A 17809-nucleotide genomic window follows, 5' to 3' on the forward strand; every position below is an offset into this window, starting at 1 on the left:
AAACAGTTTTAGGAGAAGGAGAGTGCAGGAAACATGAAAACCATAACATATACTTTAACAAGTAATACTTCTTAATGGCTACATTATAAACTAACTGTAACTAAAAATAAACCTTTTATGTGATACTATAAACGTTCCACTACAGAGCGTTGTTAAATACTGTTATTAATGAAGGTGAGAATAAATTATACAACAAACGTAAAATGAGCACCACAAAAAGACATTCTGACATAGGCTGAGCTTTAAGGAACAACAAAAAACGTAAATAAATGCACGTAAATATTAATAAACAAAAATAATTTTACTTTATTAATACATATTAATAAAGTACATCTATATGTAAAAGAAAGTGGTTAAAATGATACTTTTGTCCTTAAAACATTTCTATTTAAAAAACAAAAGCTTCCCTAACAACAGCGATATTTCGATAAGGTTAATCTTCGTAGGTCTTGTTGTTCGCGCGAGATTTTACGAGAGGATAAGTTGAGGGAACATGGCGACGTCTAATTTGCTAAAGGTAGGATCCACTTCGATTCAATTATTTGTACTCAGCGTCCGTGGAATTGCTTGTCATGTGTGCAGTGTGCTGTGGGCGTTTAGCTCCGGTGTTAACGAACAGCACGCTGCACCCGTTTACGGCCGTCCCGTCGGTGTTTACTTCAGCGTGGAGCAGTTAAGTTGCATCTGGCTAACATTAGCCACTTATCAGTGATTTAGCTGGCTACACAGAAAAGCTACAACACTGCTAAATGTGAAGGGAAACGGCAGATACGGGGGAGCTGCAGAGTCACAGGGATGTATTCTCTAATGAACCTGCGTTAAAATACAACCACAGTCTGTGTGTGTGCGCGCGCTGGGTGCAGGTCTCATATCCTCTACCTGTCAGTGGCTCAGGAATCTGCAGCCAAGCTAAAGGCTGCCTGGAGCTGCTGTTTGCTCTGGTGGCTCCTGTAATCTTCAGCTGCTGTTTCGCTAACAAAGCTTCGCTTGTCAGACACCTATGGATGTGAGCAGACACAGGCTAGAGCTGAAGGCTAGGTATAGTTAAGTGACAGCAGCAGTCTATGCAACAACTGTCTATTCAGTAGGGAAATAACTCAGTGATTCTCAACAGTTACTGTCAGATGAACATTCTTTGACCAAAACAGAATCTGTGTGGATCTTTATTATGAAGGCCTTCACACGCAAGGTTAATGATAGGTGTAAATAATTAAATCTGCTACATGTGACCACTCTGCAGTGAGCTGTTTATGATTATCTGGTCCTTTAGCTTTTTACTTCTTTACCATAGTGCCATGTTTTCTTGCATTTATGAAATGATCTAGTAAAAAGTAAGAAAATTCGTTGTTTTCCTCTTATTTTATTGCCAACAAAAGGTCATCCAAATACAAAATGTGAAAGGTAAAAGGAGAAATGGGACACCAGAGGGTGAAAAAAGCTATGCAGACTATTTTGAGATCAACCTGTGTTTGTGCATATTAATCAAATTAAAAGCAAGAAATAGGCCACATACAGTTGTGTGATAAAGTATTTGTCAAACATGGTGATGTCAGCCTGATGGTCTGGGGCTGCTTTGCTGCTTCAGGAAGTTGTACAGGTAGAACCATGAATCCTGCTCTCTACCAGAAAATCCTAAAAGAGAATCACCAGCCATCAGTTTTTGCCCTAAAACTCGAGCTCACTTGGGTTATGCAGCAGGACAATGATCCAAAACATACCAGCAAGTCCACCTCTGAATGGCTCAAAAAAAGAAATAAAATGAAGGTTTTGCAGTGGTCTAAGCAAAGTCCAGACCTAAATCAAATTGAGATGCTTTGAACTCACTTTAAACAGGCCGTTCAAGCTCGAAAAACCCCCAATGCGGCCTAATTAAAACAATTGTTCAAAGAAGTGTGGGAGGAATTCCTCCACAGTAATGTGAAAGACTCATTGCCAGGTATCACAAATGCTTGATTACAGTTTTTGCTGCCAAGCATGGAACAACCAGTTATTAGCTTTAAGAGGCAGTTACTGTTTCATATAGGGCCAGGTAGGTTTTGATCTTATATCAAATATCTTTCTCTAATATTAAAATGTGTTTGATAATTTGAAACATTGAAGTGTGACAAATATGCAAAAAAGTAAGAAACTGGAATAGCCTGTATGTACCTACGGTGGTTGGTCCAGCTGTAGGGAAGGCCAAAACTCTTTTGATGATTGCCAGAGAAACCGTGATATACTGGTGATTGATGTCTGCTAATGTCAGAGGCAGATATTTATTTCTTGTCACATCAGTTATTTTTCTTGGTTTCCTTGGCACAAGAGGTTAAAAAAAAAACAGTAAAACACTAGCATAGTTGATCAGCCGCATTATTTTAAATATTAGGGTTGTTATGATCCCAGGATTTGTGACCAACTACACTAAAATCATAAAGGTATTTAAACTAGTTTGATGCAGAGAACCCGCACAAGGTAATCAACAAGTAATAAAATGTTATATAGCCACAAATTAAACTGTGCAACTAGATGGTAGTTTTGGTAGTCTAACCTTAGTCTATTTCATTTGCACTATTATCAAGTCATTGTGCAATAATTACCACTCTAAAAACTTGTCTTTTTTTATGTATTTTTTTTTTTGAATGATATATAACAAAAAAGAAACAAAAAAGCTAACACACTGCAGACTGAATCAATATCAGCACTGGCATTAATAATATCAGACATATCAAAAGTCCATCAGCACCGCAGCGTGTCTTGAATGAGTCACTATATGACCCATCAAAATGAAAAACAGCTGAGATTAAATTAAAATCCAAATGCTTTTATTTTGACTTTTTGTACAAATCTTAACACTGTGAATTGAACAAGCATCCAGTCCTTTAAGCTTCCTGGGGTTTCCACTGCAAAACAAGTTCAACACATCTGAGATATCTTTCCTTATCTGGCTTCACTTCACCTAACATCATCAATCAGGCTGAGTGGTCACACAAATCTGCTTCACAACTCGATAAGTACAGAGTTTATCACTCTAGTTATGAGGTGAAGTTGGCAGCATCTGACCAATCAGAAGAGAGGGGAAGAGCACTGAATGAAAGTCAGTAAAACTGAAAAGCAATATAAGAATAAAGCCGATTTAAGTCAGAGTGTGTAAGTTAACAGACTTCACAGTTTTGTTGTTAAGAAACAGGGAGGATCTGATATGCAGATTTAGCCTACTTGCAGATTTTATATGTGGTACAGAAGTACAAGGTTCAGACTTCCTGTTGTTGGATCATCTATATTAAGGCTTTTTCTGCTTACCAGGGAAAGACAAAGACTCTGTCACTGAAAACGTATTGTCAGGACACTGAGGTCAGAGCAGTTTTCCAGGAATGGTGATGGTGTTTTGCAATTCCTAAATCAGGCTTTATGGTCGGCCCGTGAAGTCATGTTTTAGTCTGTGGCTGAGGAGGGGCAGCTTTGTCCATTTTGATAAGTCATCACAAGTGATTGTTCTCTGTGGGGAAGATTCTGCATTTCTGCTTCTCCTCTCACTGCCTCCCATTCCCTTTCATCTGTGTTGTCAAAAAGAAACCATCTCAAAATTTTGTCATTGTACAGAGAAAAACAGAAAGCTGAGAAAGTTTCACAGAGAAAAACAGAAAGCTGAGAAAGTGAAACTTATATATACATATAAATAATCTTAAATTGCCAGGTGTTTGAAAGCAGATTAATGTTGAGTTGTAGCTCACCCTAAAGTTTTGTTTTAGTGAGTCATATAATTTGACTCTTCTCCTCTCCTGCTTGTTTCCAGAACAAAGGCTCCCTTCAGTTTGAAGATAAATGGGACCTGATGCGCCCCATAGTACTGAAGCTCCTGCGGCAAGAGTCCGTCACCAAACAACAGTGGTTTGACCTGTTCTCGTAAGTTTTCGGTGACTCTACCTCTGCGCTTTCACCTTAGGCTTTGGTTTTTTGTGATGATGTGACTCCTTTTTTTGCTTCTACAGAGATGTCCATGCTGTGTGCCTGTGGGACGACAAAGGTCCAGCTAAGATCCACCAGGCCCTCAAAGAGGACATATTAGATTTCATCAAACAAGCACAAGCAGTAAGCTTTTTGTCTTCCAGTTCATTTAAGTTCAGTGTTTCCTACACATACATGTTGCTTGGACAGCATATACAAGCATCTTACCCAACACTCAAGTATATTTTGTGACTTATTTTAGCGTTTTGTAAATGTTTTTGTATCTATCTGAGTAGATGAGAAAGCCTTCCTGTTTAACATCTTTGCATTTTTCTAATATTGTAGTTTTATCTTCCTTTACTGTGGCTATGTGAGTAGGAAGAATGGGCAGTTTCCTAGTGATTACACTGAACTTTTCTAGACAGAGGTTGAACGAGCAAATATCCTCGATCCCAGACAATTACTTTTGATCGCAAGGTGATTGCACAGGTTGCCTAGGGGAGGCAACATGTCTTTAAACAGTCACAGTTTGACTTATATTGACTGCAGTCACTCTCACACAGATTGGGAAAGGTTTGCTGTCTAATTTGTAAATGCAGACAGATGCCTTCACATTACCATCAATCTGAGTCTGCAACAGGTCTCTTTGCAGTCGTGGACTCCACTCAGCTTGTTGTATTCTGGGTATATTCCTGTATAAAAGCAACATTATAGTTTCACAATAAATTGCCGTATTGTAGAAACTGCTTCATTATTTGTTGAGCAATTTTTGATTTGTATCTACGGGGTTCTGGCTGGACACTGAATATAAGTAGTTGACATGAATTTCTGTGGATGCAGACAGCAACAAATTTGCACTTTTTGTCAATTTGTTACAGTTAATCACTTTATCTTCGTAGACAGATTGCATATAATTGCAAACGTAACCTCATTCAGTCACAGATGAGTAGCAGACCGACTGCATCTTATTGGTGTTTTAACTCCGTTGTGACACACCTAAGATGCTTTGAAGAAGACAACTGACAGCAAATGATCCTTTCTTCAAAGCAACCATTGCAAACCTCTCATCTCAGACCACTGTTTTGTGTGACTGTGACTCTGCGGCCACTACACCTGTCCATGGTTGTGATTGTTGACATGCTGCCACTGTTGCATCTTTCACGTCCGTCTGCTTGTAGCTAGTCTGATTGCTGTTGTTGGAATAAATGAAGCTAGATATGGAAAAAAATATATTTTATAATTTAAGCTTTCTTTGTTGTACAGCCCCTGTTTCAATGAACAAAATAGATTCATGTCATGAGTTCCTCTTTTGATCATTTTTGCAGCACACATAGACTTTCAGTTATTTGTGAGGTTGCTTCTACTTTACAGTAGCAGAAAAACCTGGTCCCACTGCCTTAGCTGACACTTTCACACAGTCCTCTGAAGATCAACTGCTCCTTTCTTCTCTCAGAAGGGACATTTGGGTTTTGAGAGTCCCCTTTATGCTTAATTGGCAGCATCATCGTCCAACATTAGCCAACTTCCCCTGACAGATGACCCGGTCAGGCCGGACGGCATTCTGCTCTCTAGTACTCAGAGCTTTAAAGTCACGCTGAAATGAGTTCCTCCATCCAGCGTTTAAAGAGTAGGTTTCCCTTTAACAGATTTTTTTTTCTCTAATATGGAGTGGCATTTGTAATAAAAATACTTAAAAGATATAAGTATTACAGAACTTTAGTAAAATCTAGCCTAGTCTCAATTTCAAACTGAGATTTATCAACTTGTTCCCCAAAGTTTTGTGTAAGTTCTCCTTTTTTTACCTGTTAGCTAGGGCTGAACGATTATGGAAAATAATCTAATTGCGATTTTTTGCCCCAATATTGCGATTGCGATGCGATATGCGATTATTTTTTAAGGTCTTTGTCTTCTGTATTATTAAACAAAGACAAGCAATACATCATATAGTATGGCCAATACTATATTACATTAATTTTAAACTGTTCTTTCCTGGAAGACAGACCTCTGTTATGATGACATGAGGTGATGCATGAATTGATGACTGACATTTTTATTTAACTTCTTCAATCACAACAGTATATTTGAACATACACAATAGTTTATTTTTAGCTTACAAACATCTGAGCATAAAGTGCTGACAAGGAACCCTGGTGTAAACATTAAAATGAAAGTCAGTACAATGTGCAGATTGCAGAAATATACATAAAAAAAATCAGTGGCTTTACCACACTCAGTTTTTCGACATCTGTGAACTACTAGACAGTCATTCAATTAAAAAATAATATTAAATAAATAAAACTAATAAATAAAAAATACACACATCTTACTGATCTTTGCAGTCAGTAACATTACACATAAAGTGCAAACATAATAGCAATTGTATAAACACACACACAAACACGCCTTTAAAATTTAAAGGCGTGAAATTGGACGGTCTAGCCTTCTGAATCAGAAGGCTAGTTCTGATTAGCGTCACCGCTGTCTCGGTGGAGTTTAATAAACTCGGCCGTCTGCTTCTTACTATCTAAAATATAACCAGACACTGGTGTAAATTCTCGACTGTCTCATACTTCTGTTTAATAAGTTTTCTGTTTGACGTTTAGTCAGCTGTGTGAAAACCAAGGAGGAACCCACCCGGGGGATTAATAAAGTTTTATTTTATCTAATCTAATAACTTTAATCTCAGCCAAACCGATTTACTCACGAACAAACAAAACACTGAAAAAAGCCCAACAATAACATTTTTAGGTTGTCTAAGTGACTTATATATTACGTTTAACCCGAGCAGCGAAACTCCGCGGTGATCTGAAAATGATGTGCCGGGAGTGGTGCCGTTCTCGGCCGCATCAGTAACCCTCGAGCTCCCGGCTAGCTGTCGAGCTGGTGGGTAGCAGACGCCTCTGAAAACGTCGAAGCACTTTTGCAAATATGGGATATCTTGATAAACCGAGCAGATATTTGATGTTTACACAACTACTTTCTCGCCTGAAAATATGTTAAAAGTTTATTTTGTGACCCAGAAAGATTAGTATGAGTAATTTTAAAACTTAGTAGCGGCCGCCATTGCTGGAAACTGGAGTTTGGCTGGGCCGCGCTATGAATTCTGGGATATGGTAGTAATTTGGACAGCCTTCGGCACGTCGCTGTGACGTAATCGGTCTACAAATGCGGCCTCAGGAGGATGCAGCCCATGAATTTGGACATGTCCAGAGTATAATCGCAGCCTTTGCGGTTAGAAAATTGCACTTGATCATGTCGCGATATTATCGCAAATGCGATATATCGTTCAGCCCTACTGTTAGCTGACCGTTTTGGGAACTGCTCCATTAATTGTTGGATGAATGTTATGACAGAGATTTCAAATTATCTGTGTCTGTTTGAATGATAGATACAGGCTATGTTTTTTTTCTCCAGACATTTAAAAAATACTTTCTGTTCTGACATCAGTTTAAATTTCTCATCAGTGTTCGTGCTGATTCTTTAAGGTGTATCTTAATTTTAAATATCGGCTACCAATTTATTTCTGCAGGTGCAAACTGACCCTAACTTGTGTCTCTCTCCTTTTCTTAGCGGGTGCTTAGTCACCAAGATGACACGGCGTTGCTGAAGGCGTACATTGTGGAGTGGAGGAAGTTCTTCACACAGTGTGACATTCTGCCCAAACCTTTCTGCCAGCTGGAGATCACTTTGATGGGTAAGCAAGGAAGCAACAAGAAGTCCAACATGGAGGACAGCATCGTCCGCAAGGTGAGTGGGTTTGTTTGTTTCTGTCTTTTTACTGTGATCCAAAGAAACATTCGTCAGTGTGCATGTTTGTGTTTAACACTTTTTCTCTATGCTCACTGCAGCTCATGCTTGACACATGGAACGAGTCCATTTTCTCCAACATTAAAAACAGGCTACAAGACAGTGCCATGAAGCTCGTCCACGCCGAGAGGCTGGGGGAGGCCTTTGACTCACAGCTGGTCATCGGAGTGCGGGAGTCATACGGTGAGAAAAACTGAGACACACCTGTTTCAAGCCTTTGTTTGGATCCTGCAGGCGACGTCTGAAGGTTCTGTTTGTCCAGTCATAGATCAGAAAGGGTAGAAAATATGACTGCTCGTGAATGACAGCGTAGTAGCTTTTGGTTTCAGCAGCTTGGTATTGAGGCTGAGGCCTCCTGTTCTACATGACAGACATTGTTTATGAATGCACAACAACTGGAGATGGTCTGCTTCACACCTTTTGGACTACCGGAAATACTCTTTGTGTTATACATACTAAAGTCTTGAGTCACCCCTCATTTCTTCGTATTTCTTCGCTTTTGCAATCAGAACAATGATCTGAATGCACCAAACATACTAACTCTTTACGGCGATGTCCACACCTACTCGGGTATTTTTGAAAACGCAGCTTTTTCTATGCGTTTGGGCCTTTGGGCCTTTCGTCCAGACGTAAACAATGTTTTTGCTCACTGAAAACAGATTTTTTTAAAACTCCTGCCGGGGTGGAGATTTTCGAAAACTCAGTTTTCAGTTTCTTTCTTTCTTTCTTTATTGAATAAACTCCGGCCAAGAGGCCAAGTGAGACAAAATCCAAAATACTGTCTTTAGTTATTAACATTTGAAATGATGAAAACACTTGAAAAGTAACACAAAATTAGCTGCCTTTCCAGAAAAACACAAAAACTTTTCAGAAGTACTTAAGGATTTCTGAGTACTAGCCCTACGTCCCGGGGCTAGCGATATCTCTGGTCGGGCGACCAAAATCTATCTCAGCCCTGCCCATCGGGCTAGCAATTTTGCGAGCCCTGAAAATGGAGCGCAGTAGAAAATGTAATTCATCACCATCTGTTAAAAAAACACAGGACCAGGAAGAGAAAAATATGAAAAACCACAGATATGCAAATCAACAGTCTTGCTATGTCTAGCCTTTGTACTACTTTTTTTTAACCACTTAACACTAACATTTGAGTCACTCAAGCTCAAAAAATTGTATTGTATCTCACTGTGTGATGATTTTTATTGTCCTGAGCAGTAAACCTGTGCTCCAACCCCGACGACAAGCTGCAGATCTACAGGGATAACTTTGAAAAAGCGTATATGGATTCTACTGAGAGGTTTTACAGAACACAAGCACCGGCCTACCTCCAGCAGAACGGCGTCCAAAACTACATGAAATATGTGAGTAACACTCCTGGGCCAGAAAACAGATTTCCCAGTTTCTCTGTTTATTTTAATGGAACTGCTGCTCACTGTTTACTTGCTGGTATAACTACCTTTATTTATCCCATATTTGTGAAATACCAACTATAAACATTTAAAACTTACAGGCTTTTCATCTTTATATGTTTGCTTTTAGCTTTTTCTAACATGCATAAATATTGCATATATATGTTTTATTTTCATCAGGCTGATTCGAAGCTGAGGGAAGAGGAGAAACGTGCCCTGCGTTACCTAGAGACGAGACGTGACTGCAACTCTGTACAAGCAGTTAGTATAAGCTCCATTGTTTTAGTTTGAAATTGTGTAAACATAAACATCAATTTCTGTGGTCTCTAAATGTTTATATTCTATTTAATTTTTAAGCTTTTTCTTCTTTTTCAAGTTACAGTAAAAAATATTGTGCCACTTCCAAAAAAAAATAAAAAAAAAAATAAAAAAATATTGTGCCAGTTTTTGCCATATTTCACGATTTTCACCCAGAAATCAAAGACAAAAAGCATATTTTTAAAATATCCTTGTTTACTTTGTGTGATTAAAAGATTGCAAATAAATATTTAGAGTATGTAGCAGTTCAAGTTCCCTTGAACTGCAGTTTTTACTGTTTTTACAAACTGCTGTTTGTAGTATAGTGAATAATACAGATGTGGCCAGGCGTTCCTTTCACATATTTCCTTTTACTTTAATCTTTGGGTTATTTCACGCAAAGCCTATTTCACGTTTCCTCTTATTATTATTCCTTGATGGGCTTATTCCAAGTTTGGTCTTCTCCTCTTACTCTTGGAAAGACAGTGCTGAAGGATCGTCCCAAAAATGCTGATTTCTGATATCTGCACGTGTGTTGTCTCTGAGTGTTTTTGCCTCTGCTTATCTTTGCAGTTAATGGAGTGTTGCGTCAATGCGCTAGTAACATCGTTCAAGGAGACCATCTTAGCCGAATGTCCGGGCATGATCAAACGAAATGAGACAGAGAGTGAGTACGGCAGGACTGTTCCCACCAAAGGCTCAGCCAGCTCAGGTTTGCACTAGAAAATAGCCTGAACAAATCTCTCTGCATCTGTACAACATCCCTGTGTGATAGTATGACCAGCCTCGTTAATCTAAAACGAAGTCGGAGGTTTACACAGAAGGCGACGTGTGAGGTGGAAGGTCGTCACGATAGATCCTGTCTGTCACAGCACTCGATGTTCTAACTGAGTGTCCTGTGGGATCCAAAGCTTTTACTTGGGGGAGGGGGGGGGGACTGGTTAAATAGTATACACTAAATTTCATGACGTTAATAAAAACAGGTATTCAGTGGATCATAACTGATTCTCGCGCTGGTTTGAAAACACACAGACTGAGTGCAGGAAGTGCAGAAGTTGTTCAGGTTAAAGTAAAACAAAAATAAGGATTTGAAACTCGTTACTCAGACATGAATTTGTTGTTTGTTTGTTTTTTAATAATAAAAGGCTTTCAAGTCTTGTATCTGTGCCCGAGCTTTGAGACTTATTCATGAGGTTTTATATCACAATAATAATTTTATACATTAAAGGTAGTCTGTGCTCGTTGCCACAGATGCATTTAGTTTTCAATTTGATATTTTAGCTGCTGGTATCACATCTTGTTCTTTTCTTTTGCTCACATTGCTGTTCACTGTAGATGAACACATCCTGGTGCATTAAACCTACCCAGAGATTATGTAGCATTTTTCTTCCAGACATTTTGCACGATTTCAATGTAAATGTCCAATATGGAAAATCTTAAGAATACATAAAAGTTTGTATTGGAGAATTGTTTCGTGATTAAGACCTCTGTCAAGTTTCTGGGCTGCATTAACCACCCATCCGTATTATTAATGCATCTGTGTGTGTGTGTGGTTTAATTCATGAAATTGACAAAGGCCTTCCACAATAATGGATTTTAAAGTAGCTCGTCTTCTGCTCGTGTTATAATGTAGCTACAAAATGAACATTAGAGACATGTCACTAGTACAGAAATGCACATTTAGGGATTTAGTTCAGTCTTAATTTTTCAAGTTGTATTGATTCTGGTAAAGACTGGGGCATCACAGAGTTATTTCTTGCAGTATATCATCTGTTTTAGGGTCTGCCCACCTCCTTGCTGTTGACTGCTCCATAACTCTGAGTCATAGTCTTTCTAAAAAGCAAGGATGATGCCTTTGCTTTCACCACAGAGTTGCACCTGATGTTTTCTCTCATGGACAAAGTGCCCAACGGCATCGAGCCCATGCTGAAGGACCTGGAGGAGCACATCATGAGTGCTGGGCTGGCCGATATGGTAGCGTCGGCGGAGACGATCACCTCTGTGAGTGTCGCACAGACAAACATGCCACACTGGTGATGGTGGGAGGTTAGCCAGAATAGACTGCAGGTTATTACAGTTTGTATTAACATCGAGATGCGTTTCAATGACAGCAGTAAATGCTGAGATGCCGTCATTCTTATTAATCAAAACGCCAGCTTGATAATGATCCAGAGAGAGATCGTTGGGGTTGGGAAAAGAAATGGGTGTGCAGCAGATGAGTTAATCTTATGCATGAAGACTAAACATCCATCCATCAATTTTCTTCCGCTTATCCTTGTCAGGGTTGCTGGGGGGGCAGCCTATCCCAGCTACCATAGGGCGAGAGGCAGGGTACACCCTGGACAGGTTGCCAGTCTGTCGCAGCGCTAACAGAGAACATGTTAGATTTTTATTTTTTGGTTGTTTTTTTTTAATATTGCAAAACATTTTCCTCACTTTACACCTCCACACTTCTGTTTAAGCTGAAAAATTCTCGTCTCACACTCAGTCCTTTTTATGCTAATAAATTAATTTAGAAATTTAGATGTGGTACACCAAATCTACACAAATCCTTGGACTCCTTAGATACCCCATCGGAGGGTATTGTTGTCACCCTGCCAGGAGGCCAAGTGGGCACCATGGACATCGAAGTTTGTGAATGCGATAACTCGAGACTGAAGCGATGTAGGAATTTAAAACTGATACCATAGGTGTATCTACTAAAAACTTCAGACGAGTTTGAACTTGACCTCAAGTCCAGAGGTAAAGTTTCTAAAAATCTTGTGGATGCAATATTCACCTGGAATTTTGAAAGAAAAAAATCTCGAAGGCTGAGGGGTACCACTGGCCTCAAAGTGTATGTCCCTTCTCTTTTAAGAAACGCTATAAGGGTGTTGTCAGGGAGTAAGTTTATTGCTTTCTACATAATTTGTGCAGTGTGAAAATGAACCAGATGGGGGGGCTTTTATAAATGTTTTTAATTTTAAGAATAGTGCATTTGTACCTGTTTGTAACTGGTATTACAGGTTGTCCTTGTGGTCCTTATGGTCCCTTTTTTAACGGTTTAGATTTTTAATGCTTAAATTATAAAATTTAAGGCCTGTAGATAAAATTTCAACGTACTGTAAGTTTGTGGACCTTGAGCTTGGTTAATGTAAATCTGAACTTTTATCCTGATCTCAGTGAGTGGTTGCACCATCGGGTCTTTGTTGCAGGACTCAGAGAAATACGTGGAGCAGCTGCTCACCCTGTTTAACCGCTTCAGTCGACTGGTGAAAGAGGCCTTTCAGGATGATCCACGCTTCCTGACTGCTAGAGACAAAGTGAGTCACACTTTGTTCCATTGTAACTGTAGGGTGCCTGTCTTAGAATATCCTCAGAACTTTTTTTCAATCCTCTTTGCAGGCCTATAAAGCGGTTGTGAATGATGCCACGATATTTAAATTAGAGCTTCCCATGAAACAGAAAGGGTAAGAGAGCTGCCTGCATGAACTTCAGCTCCGAATGACAGCTTGATTACACTCGTCTCTCCTCACCTGCGTTTACAGGGTAGGGTTGAAAACTCAGCCTGAGTCCAAGTGTCCAGAGCTGCTAGCCAACTACTGTGACATGCTCCTGAGGAAGACTCCACTCAGCAAGAAGCTCACCTCTGAAGAGATCGAGGCCAAGCTCAAGGAAGTGGTAAGTTTAGTGTTCTTGTAAGTTTTTAAAATGGCGTTCCTGCATCTGACATTGATCTACTGTTAGTTATTGCTCTGGAAGTCTTGAGAGAACATGCAGGAAGAACATGAAACAGGCAAGCTCTGACTTTATTGGAACGTTAAGAAGTAAAGAGCAATAACCTCAACAAATTTGTGCCAACTCAGAAAAATATTCTTACGTGTTTGAATTCTCAAGAAACTGCAACAAACACCGAAAGTCGCTGCTGAGTCCTTTCCAACCGGTGTTTATTTAAATTTATTTATCGGTTTTCCTGCAGCTTTTAGTCCTGAAGTATGTCCAGAACAAAGATGTTTTCATGCGCTACCACAAAGCCCACCTGACCCGTCGGCTCATCCTGGACATCTCAGCCGACAGCGAGATAGAGGAGAACATGGTGGAGTGGCTCAGGGTAGGAGCTAACGGGGAACATTTACTTTCTATTTTTCCTTCTATGAAGCTCACCTTACTCTGTTTACTAAATGTTTTCATCAGTGAGACATCTGGGGCTGTCTCCTTTTCATTTATCATCACAAGTATCACCGACAGAACTTGTGACACAATTAGTAACACGATTAATTGATTAATCTTTACTGTGATGTCATTTGTCCAAACAGGAAGTAGGAATGCCAGCTGACTATGTCAACAAGCTAGCGAGGATGTTCCAAGACATCAAGGTGTCGGAGGACCTCAACCAGTCCTTCAAAGAAATGCATAAACATAACAAGCTTGCTTTACCAGGTAAAGTCAGAAAATGTTTTATTTAATAAAATGATGACAGAGTTTGATAGTTTGGGGAAGCAAGTACATTTTACTTTCTTGCTTTTCTCCACTGAGATGAGCAGATTGATGTCACTCATGTATAATCTAAACACAAAGACTAATGAGCAGTAGATTAGCTTAGCATAGAGGCTGGAAATGGGGGAAACAGCTAACCCCTACGACTTTGTCTTCTGGGTAGAATAAAAAAGTAACATAACATGTAAATTACTGGGAGGAGACACAACCCCAAAGGGGATTTCCCTTACAGTTCAATACACTGCAATCTACATCCTCCACGAGAACAGTGAGCACAGTGTTCAAAATAGACAGACATCAAATACTGTTTTAACATTAGATAACACAAAAGCCTAAAGACTTTCTTTATGCTAAGCTAACTAGTAGCTGGTTTCAGCCAGCAAGGTGCAGTAATGTGTACTTTTGACTGGGATGTGCTATAACTGTAAACTGTTGGTTTACATGTTGGTGCGCTCCCTTGCAGCTGACTCGGTCAACATAAAGATCCTGAATGCTGGAGCGTGGTCGAGGAGCAGCGAGAAGGTTTTTGTGTCTCTCCCTACGGAGCTGGAGGATTTGATACCTGAGGTAGAAGACTTCTATAAGAAGAACCACAGTGGCAGGAAGCTTCACTGGCATCACCTCATGTCCAACGGCATCGTGAGTCTAACGTGTCTGCACAAGAACTCACAAAAGCAACTTAACTGTGAAATTGCACCATTCCAGTTACTGTAATGGCCAAAGCAGTTTACTGGAAAACTTTCACTGGTGCAGCTTTGCATATTTCACAGATTAGAATAATCCTTTTTTATCTAATACTGAGCTCAGCAGCTTCTCCACTTCTCCACTGTCTGAAATAAGCTAATCAGCTCCTGTCCCTTCAAACCAGCATCATTCTGATTATTTTCCCAAGGTTAGAAAAGCATGTGTGTGTCTGAGGTGACCACATTAGCATATTAATTCTGTATTGAACATTTTCCAGGCAGTTCCTTCAAACTTTTTACAAAGGAGAGTTTCGACCGTGCACATGTACTCCTCCCGCGATCTATTATTTCTTTATTGTTTGAACTTAGTAATCTAAATAAAATGTACTTCTCCAGATAACGTTTAAGAACGAGGTGGGCCAGTATGACCTGGAGGTGACCACATTCCAGCTGGCGGTGCTGTTTGCCTGGAACCAGCGACCGAGGGAGCGGATCAGCTTTGAAAACCTCAAATTAGCCACTGAGCTGCCCGATGCAGAGCTGCGGCGCACTCTCTGGGTAAACAACGAGGACAAAAGTGCCTGTGAACTGTAGATGACTGTCTCTACCACGTCTTAGACAAACAAGTTTGTTCTTTTGTTTGATTAATACAAGATTTTCTGTTTCCCTCCTTAAACCTCTCTGTTCGCCCAGTCTCTGGTAGCGTTTCCCAAACTCAAGAGGCAGGTGTTGCTCTATGACCCGGCAGTGTCTTCGCCAAAAGACTTTGCAGAAGGAACGTTATTCTATGTCAACCAGGAATTTTCTCTCATGTAAGTGATCACGTTCACCCTGTTCCTCTCTTCTTCTTCTTCTTCTTCTTCTTATTCACAACTTTGCCTCTTTAGTTCTTTCTGTGAAGTTTTAATACACAGTCTGGTCTTAGTGAGGAAGAAATATAATTTTGCACACTCTGTTGTTTCCAAATGACTCATAAAATCCATTACATAACTTTTGAGTGGTTGGAAGTTTAGCTCTGTGCATGTGTTTCAGCTTTTACCACATTTATAGCATCAGATGTACTTGAGGGACACTAGAGATGCTGAGAGGTTATTGAATGAAATTATCATATTCCAAAAATAGGAACATTTCAGATTCAAAATCACTTCATTCTCTTTTTAATTTGAAAACACTTTTGTTTTTAAGAACAGGATCTTAGATGTGCTTTAAATGTGCAGCCCTATGCAAAAATCTTGAGGCTCCCTTAATTTTTTATGAAGTTTTTCTACGAACGCAAGAAATTGTTGCAGTGATAAATGAGAATGCATTATATAAATGAGAAAAAAGAGTTTTTGTCTAATAACATTTTTGTGATTTGAAACTAGTAATAATAAGTAATATAAAAATATATGCAAATGTAATACAAATAATATTATTATAAATAAAAACCTATTAAATAAATAATAGCTTAGGTAAGCAGGGTTGGACAACTAGCAGCTTCTTCCGGGCCTCTCTGCGTCACTGCTGTTAGTGCGAACAGACCAGTGATGATGGTGTTAATAGTTGGTCACACTGCAGACCAGATATCTTAGTTGAGACCACAGGTCCATACGCTGACCCGGGGCATTTATTTTTCAAATTCAACTTTACAGAAAAAATTCCAAGGTTCAGAAAAGGGGGAAGATCAACCTGATCGGTCGGCTGCAGCTCACCACGGAGCGAATGAGAGAGGAGGAGAACGAGGGCATCGTCCAGCTCAGGATACTAAGAACACAGGTACAGAGATGAGCTCGCAGCATGCAGGTGGAGAGGCTGGTGTATCTTCAATTGTTTTGAACTTCACCTACTGTGAATAAAGAGCCTCACAGTGCAGTTTCTTGACCTGCTTTGTTATTTTTCCACCCTCTTCTTTTCCTTTTCTCACGTCCAGGAGGCCATCATCCAAATAATGAAGATGAGGAAGCGCATCAACAACGCTCAGCTGCAGACGGAGCTGGTGGAAATCCTAAAGAACATGTTTTTACCACAGAAGAAGATGATCAAGGAGCAGATTGAGTGGCTGATAGACCATAAGTACATAAAGCGGGATGAGACGGATATAAACACCTTCATCTACATGGCATAGCAGAGCACATTAGGACGACTTGTTCTGACTTTGGTTTCAGTGGATCAGGCCTGATGGACACTAGAATACTTCCAGGCTCCCCGTCCTTTATTTAAAAAAACAAAAAATCCTGTGCAGGGAGGCATGAATTTTAAGACTGACTCCTATTTAAAAAAATTCAACTTCCTGCCTTAAAGTTGTACAGACATAAAAAAACAAAAACAAAGACCAGTTGCAGTGGGAGTCTGCACCAAGTGATCATAAGTATTTTTAGTTACGGCGGGGTTCCTCTGCCGTCCAGATGAGGCTGTTAATCTTTAATGGTCTGCTTGTGATGCAGTGGTGCATCATCGGGGCAGCCACTATAACACTCCTGCTCAGTGCTTGCACACTTCTGAAGGCATGCTGACAGGAAACGGCCGAGGAACTCAAAATACCTGCAGTCCACTTTTAATCCATGCCAAATCCACATCATCTGAACGTTGAATAAAGCGCCGCCCGCGTCCCTCAAAGGCTGCTATAACCTGTTTATGGTGGCGGCTCTCTGCAGTTAAAGTGATCAAACACGTAATCTGGACTTTGTGTGAATAAATAAACAAAACAAGATAAGCACTTCACAGTTTGCAGGACTGAACCAGACAACAATCTAGAGCCAGCTCCAGACTCCCTCAAGCCTCTGGCCCTGGGTAAAAAGTTAGAATCCGAGTCCCTGCGACCAAATGTACCCAGGAACAGAGGTGGGAGTGACGCCAGGAAGCCTGGGAGAGGAGGCTGAGGTCAGTATTACACATGGTTAAAAACTACAATTCAAAGCTATAAGAAAGTGTACTGTGAGATGTGAATAATGAAATGATGAAATAAACAGCACCTTATTATAAAACAACATGTAGGCTTGTCTTTCATCACATGAACAGTTTAGGTGATTTCTTTTTTTTAAAAGGAAGCCCTAACAATCCTCTTAATTGCCCTCAATTGAGGTATATTTGGAGTCATTTACAAGCCTGTTTCCAGGCAGAGCTAAGAGCAGCGTACGCTTCCTTCACTCAAATATTTTGTTCATAGAAGCTTTAAAGAGGTTGAAGCTCCAGCAACTCTAAACTAGGATAAAAAAAAACAGCTTTATTACTTGATCA

The 17809-nt window shown here is 39.9% G+C and overlaps 1 protein-coding gene across 2 annotated transcripts; it reads left to right on the plus strand.

Moving 5' to 3' along the window:
* The first annotated feature begins 461 nt into the window (after positions 1-461).
* On the plus strand, positions 462-17559 carry LOC146661168 (cullin-5). 2 transcript variants are annotated; one of them, XM_085421246.1, is made up of 19 exons: positions 462-517; positions 3773-3882; positions 3969-4068; positions 7495-7671; positions 7773-7914; positions 8944-9089; positions 9318-9398; positions 10008-10146; positions 11305-11435; positions 12629-12736; positions 12819-12883; positions 12962-13094; positions 13393-13524; positions 13730-13853; positions 14374-14549; positions 14990-15151; positions 15287-15405; positions 16225-16348; positions 16503-17559. In XM_085421246.1, exons 1-19 carry the CDS (start codon positions 494-496, stop codon positions 16695-16697), a joined length of 2388 nt encoding a protein of 795 aa, XP_085277372.1. In that variant the 5' UTR covers positions 462-493; the 3' UTR covers positions 16698-17559. The 2 variants fall into 2 exon arrangements, with proteins under 2 accessions (XP_085277372.1, XP_085277373.1); XM_085421247.1 differs by having other exon boundaries at positions 10008-10101.
* The last annotated feature ends 250 nt before the right edge of the window (positions 17560-17809 follow it).

Source organism: Rhamphochromis longiceps, linkage group LG10 (assembly GCF_057381845.1).
Source record: "Rhamphochromis longiceps isolate RC_006_pf linkage group LG10, R_longiceps_female_GT1.1, whole genome shotgun sequence".
NCBI lineage: Eukaryota > Metazoa > Chordata > Actinopteri > Cichliformes > Cichlidae > Rhamphochromis > Rhamphochromis longiceps.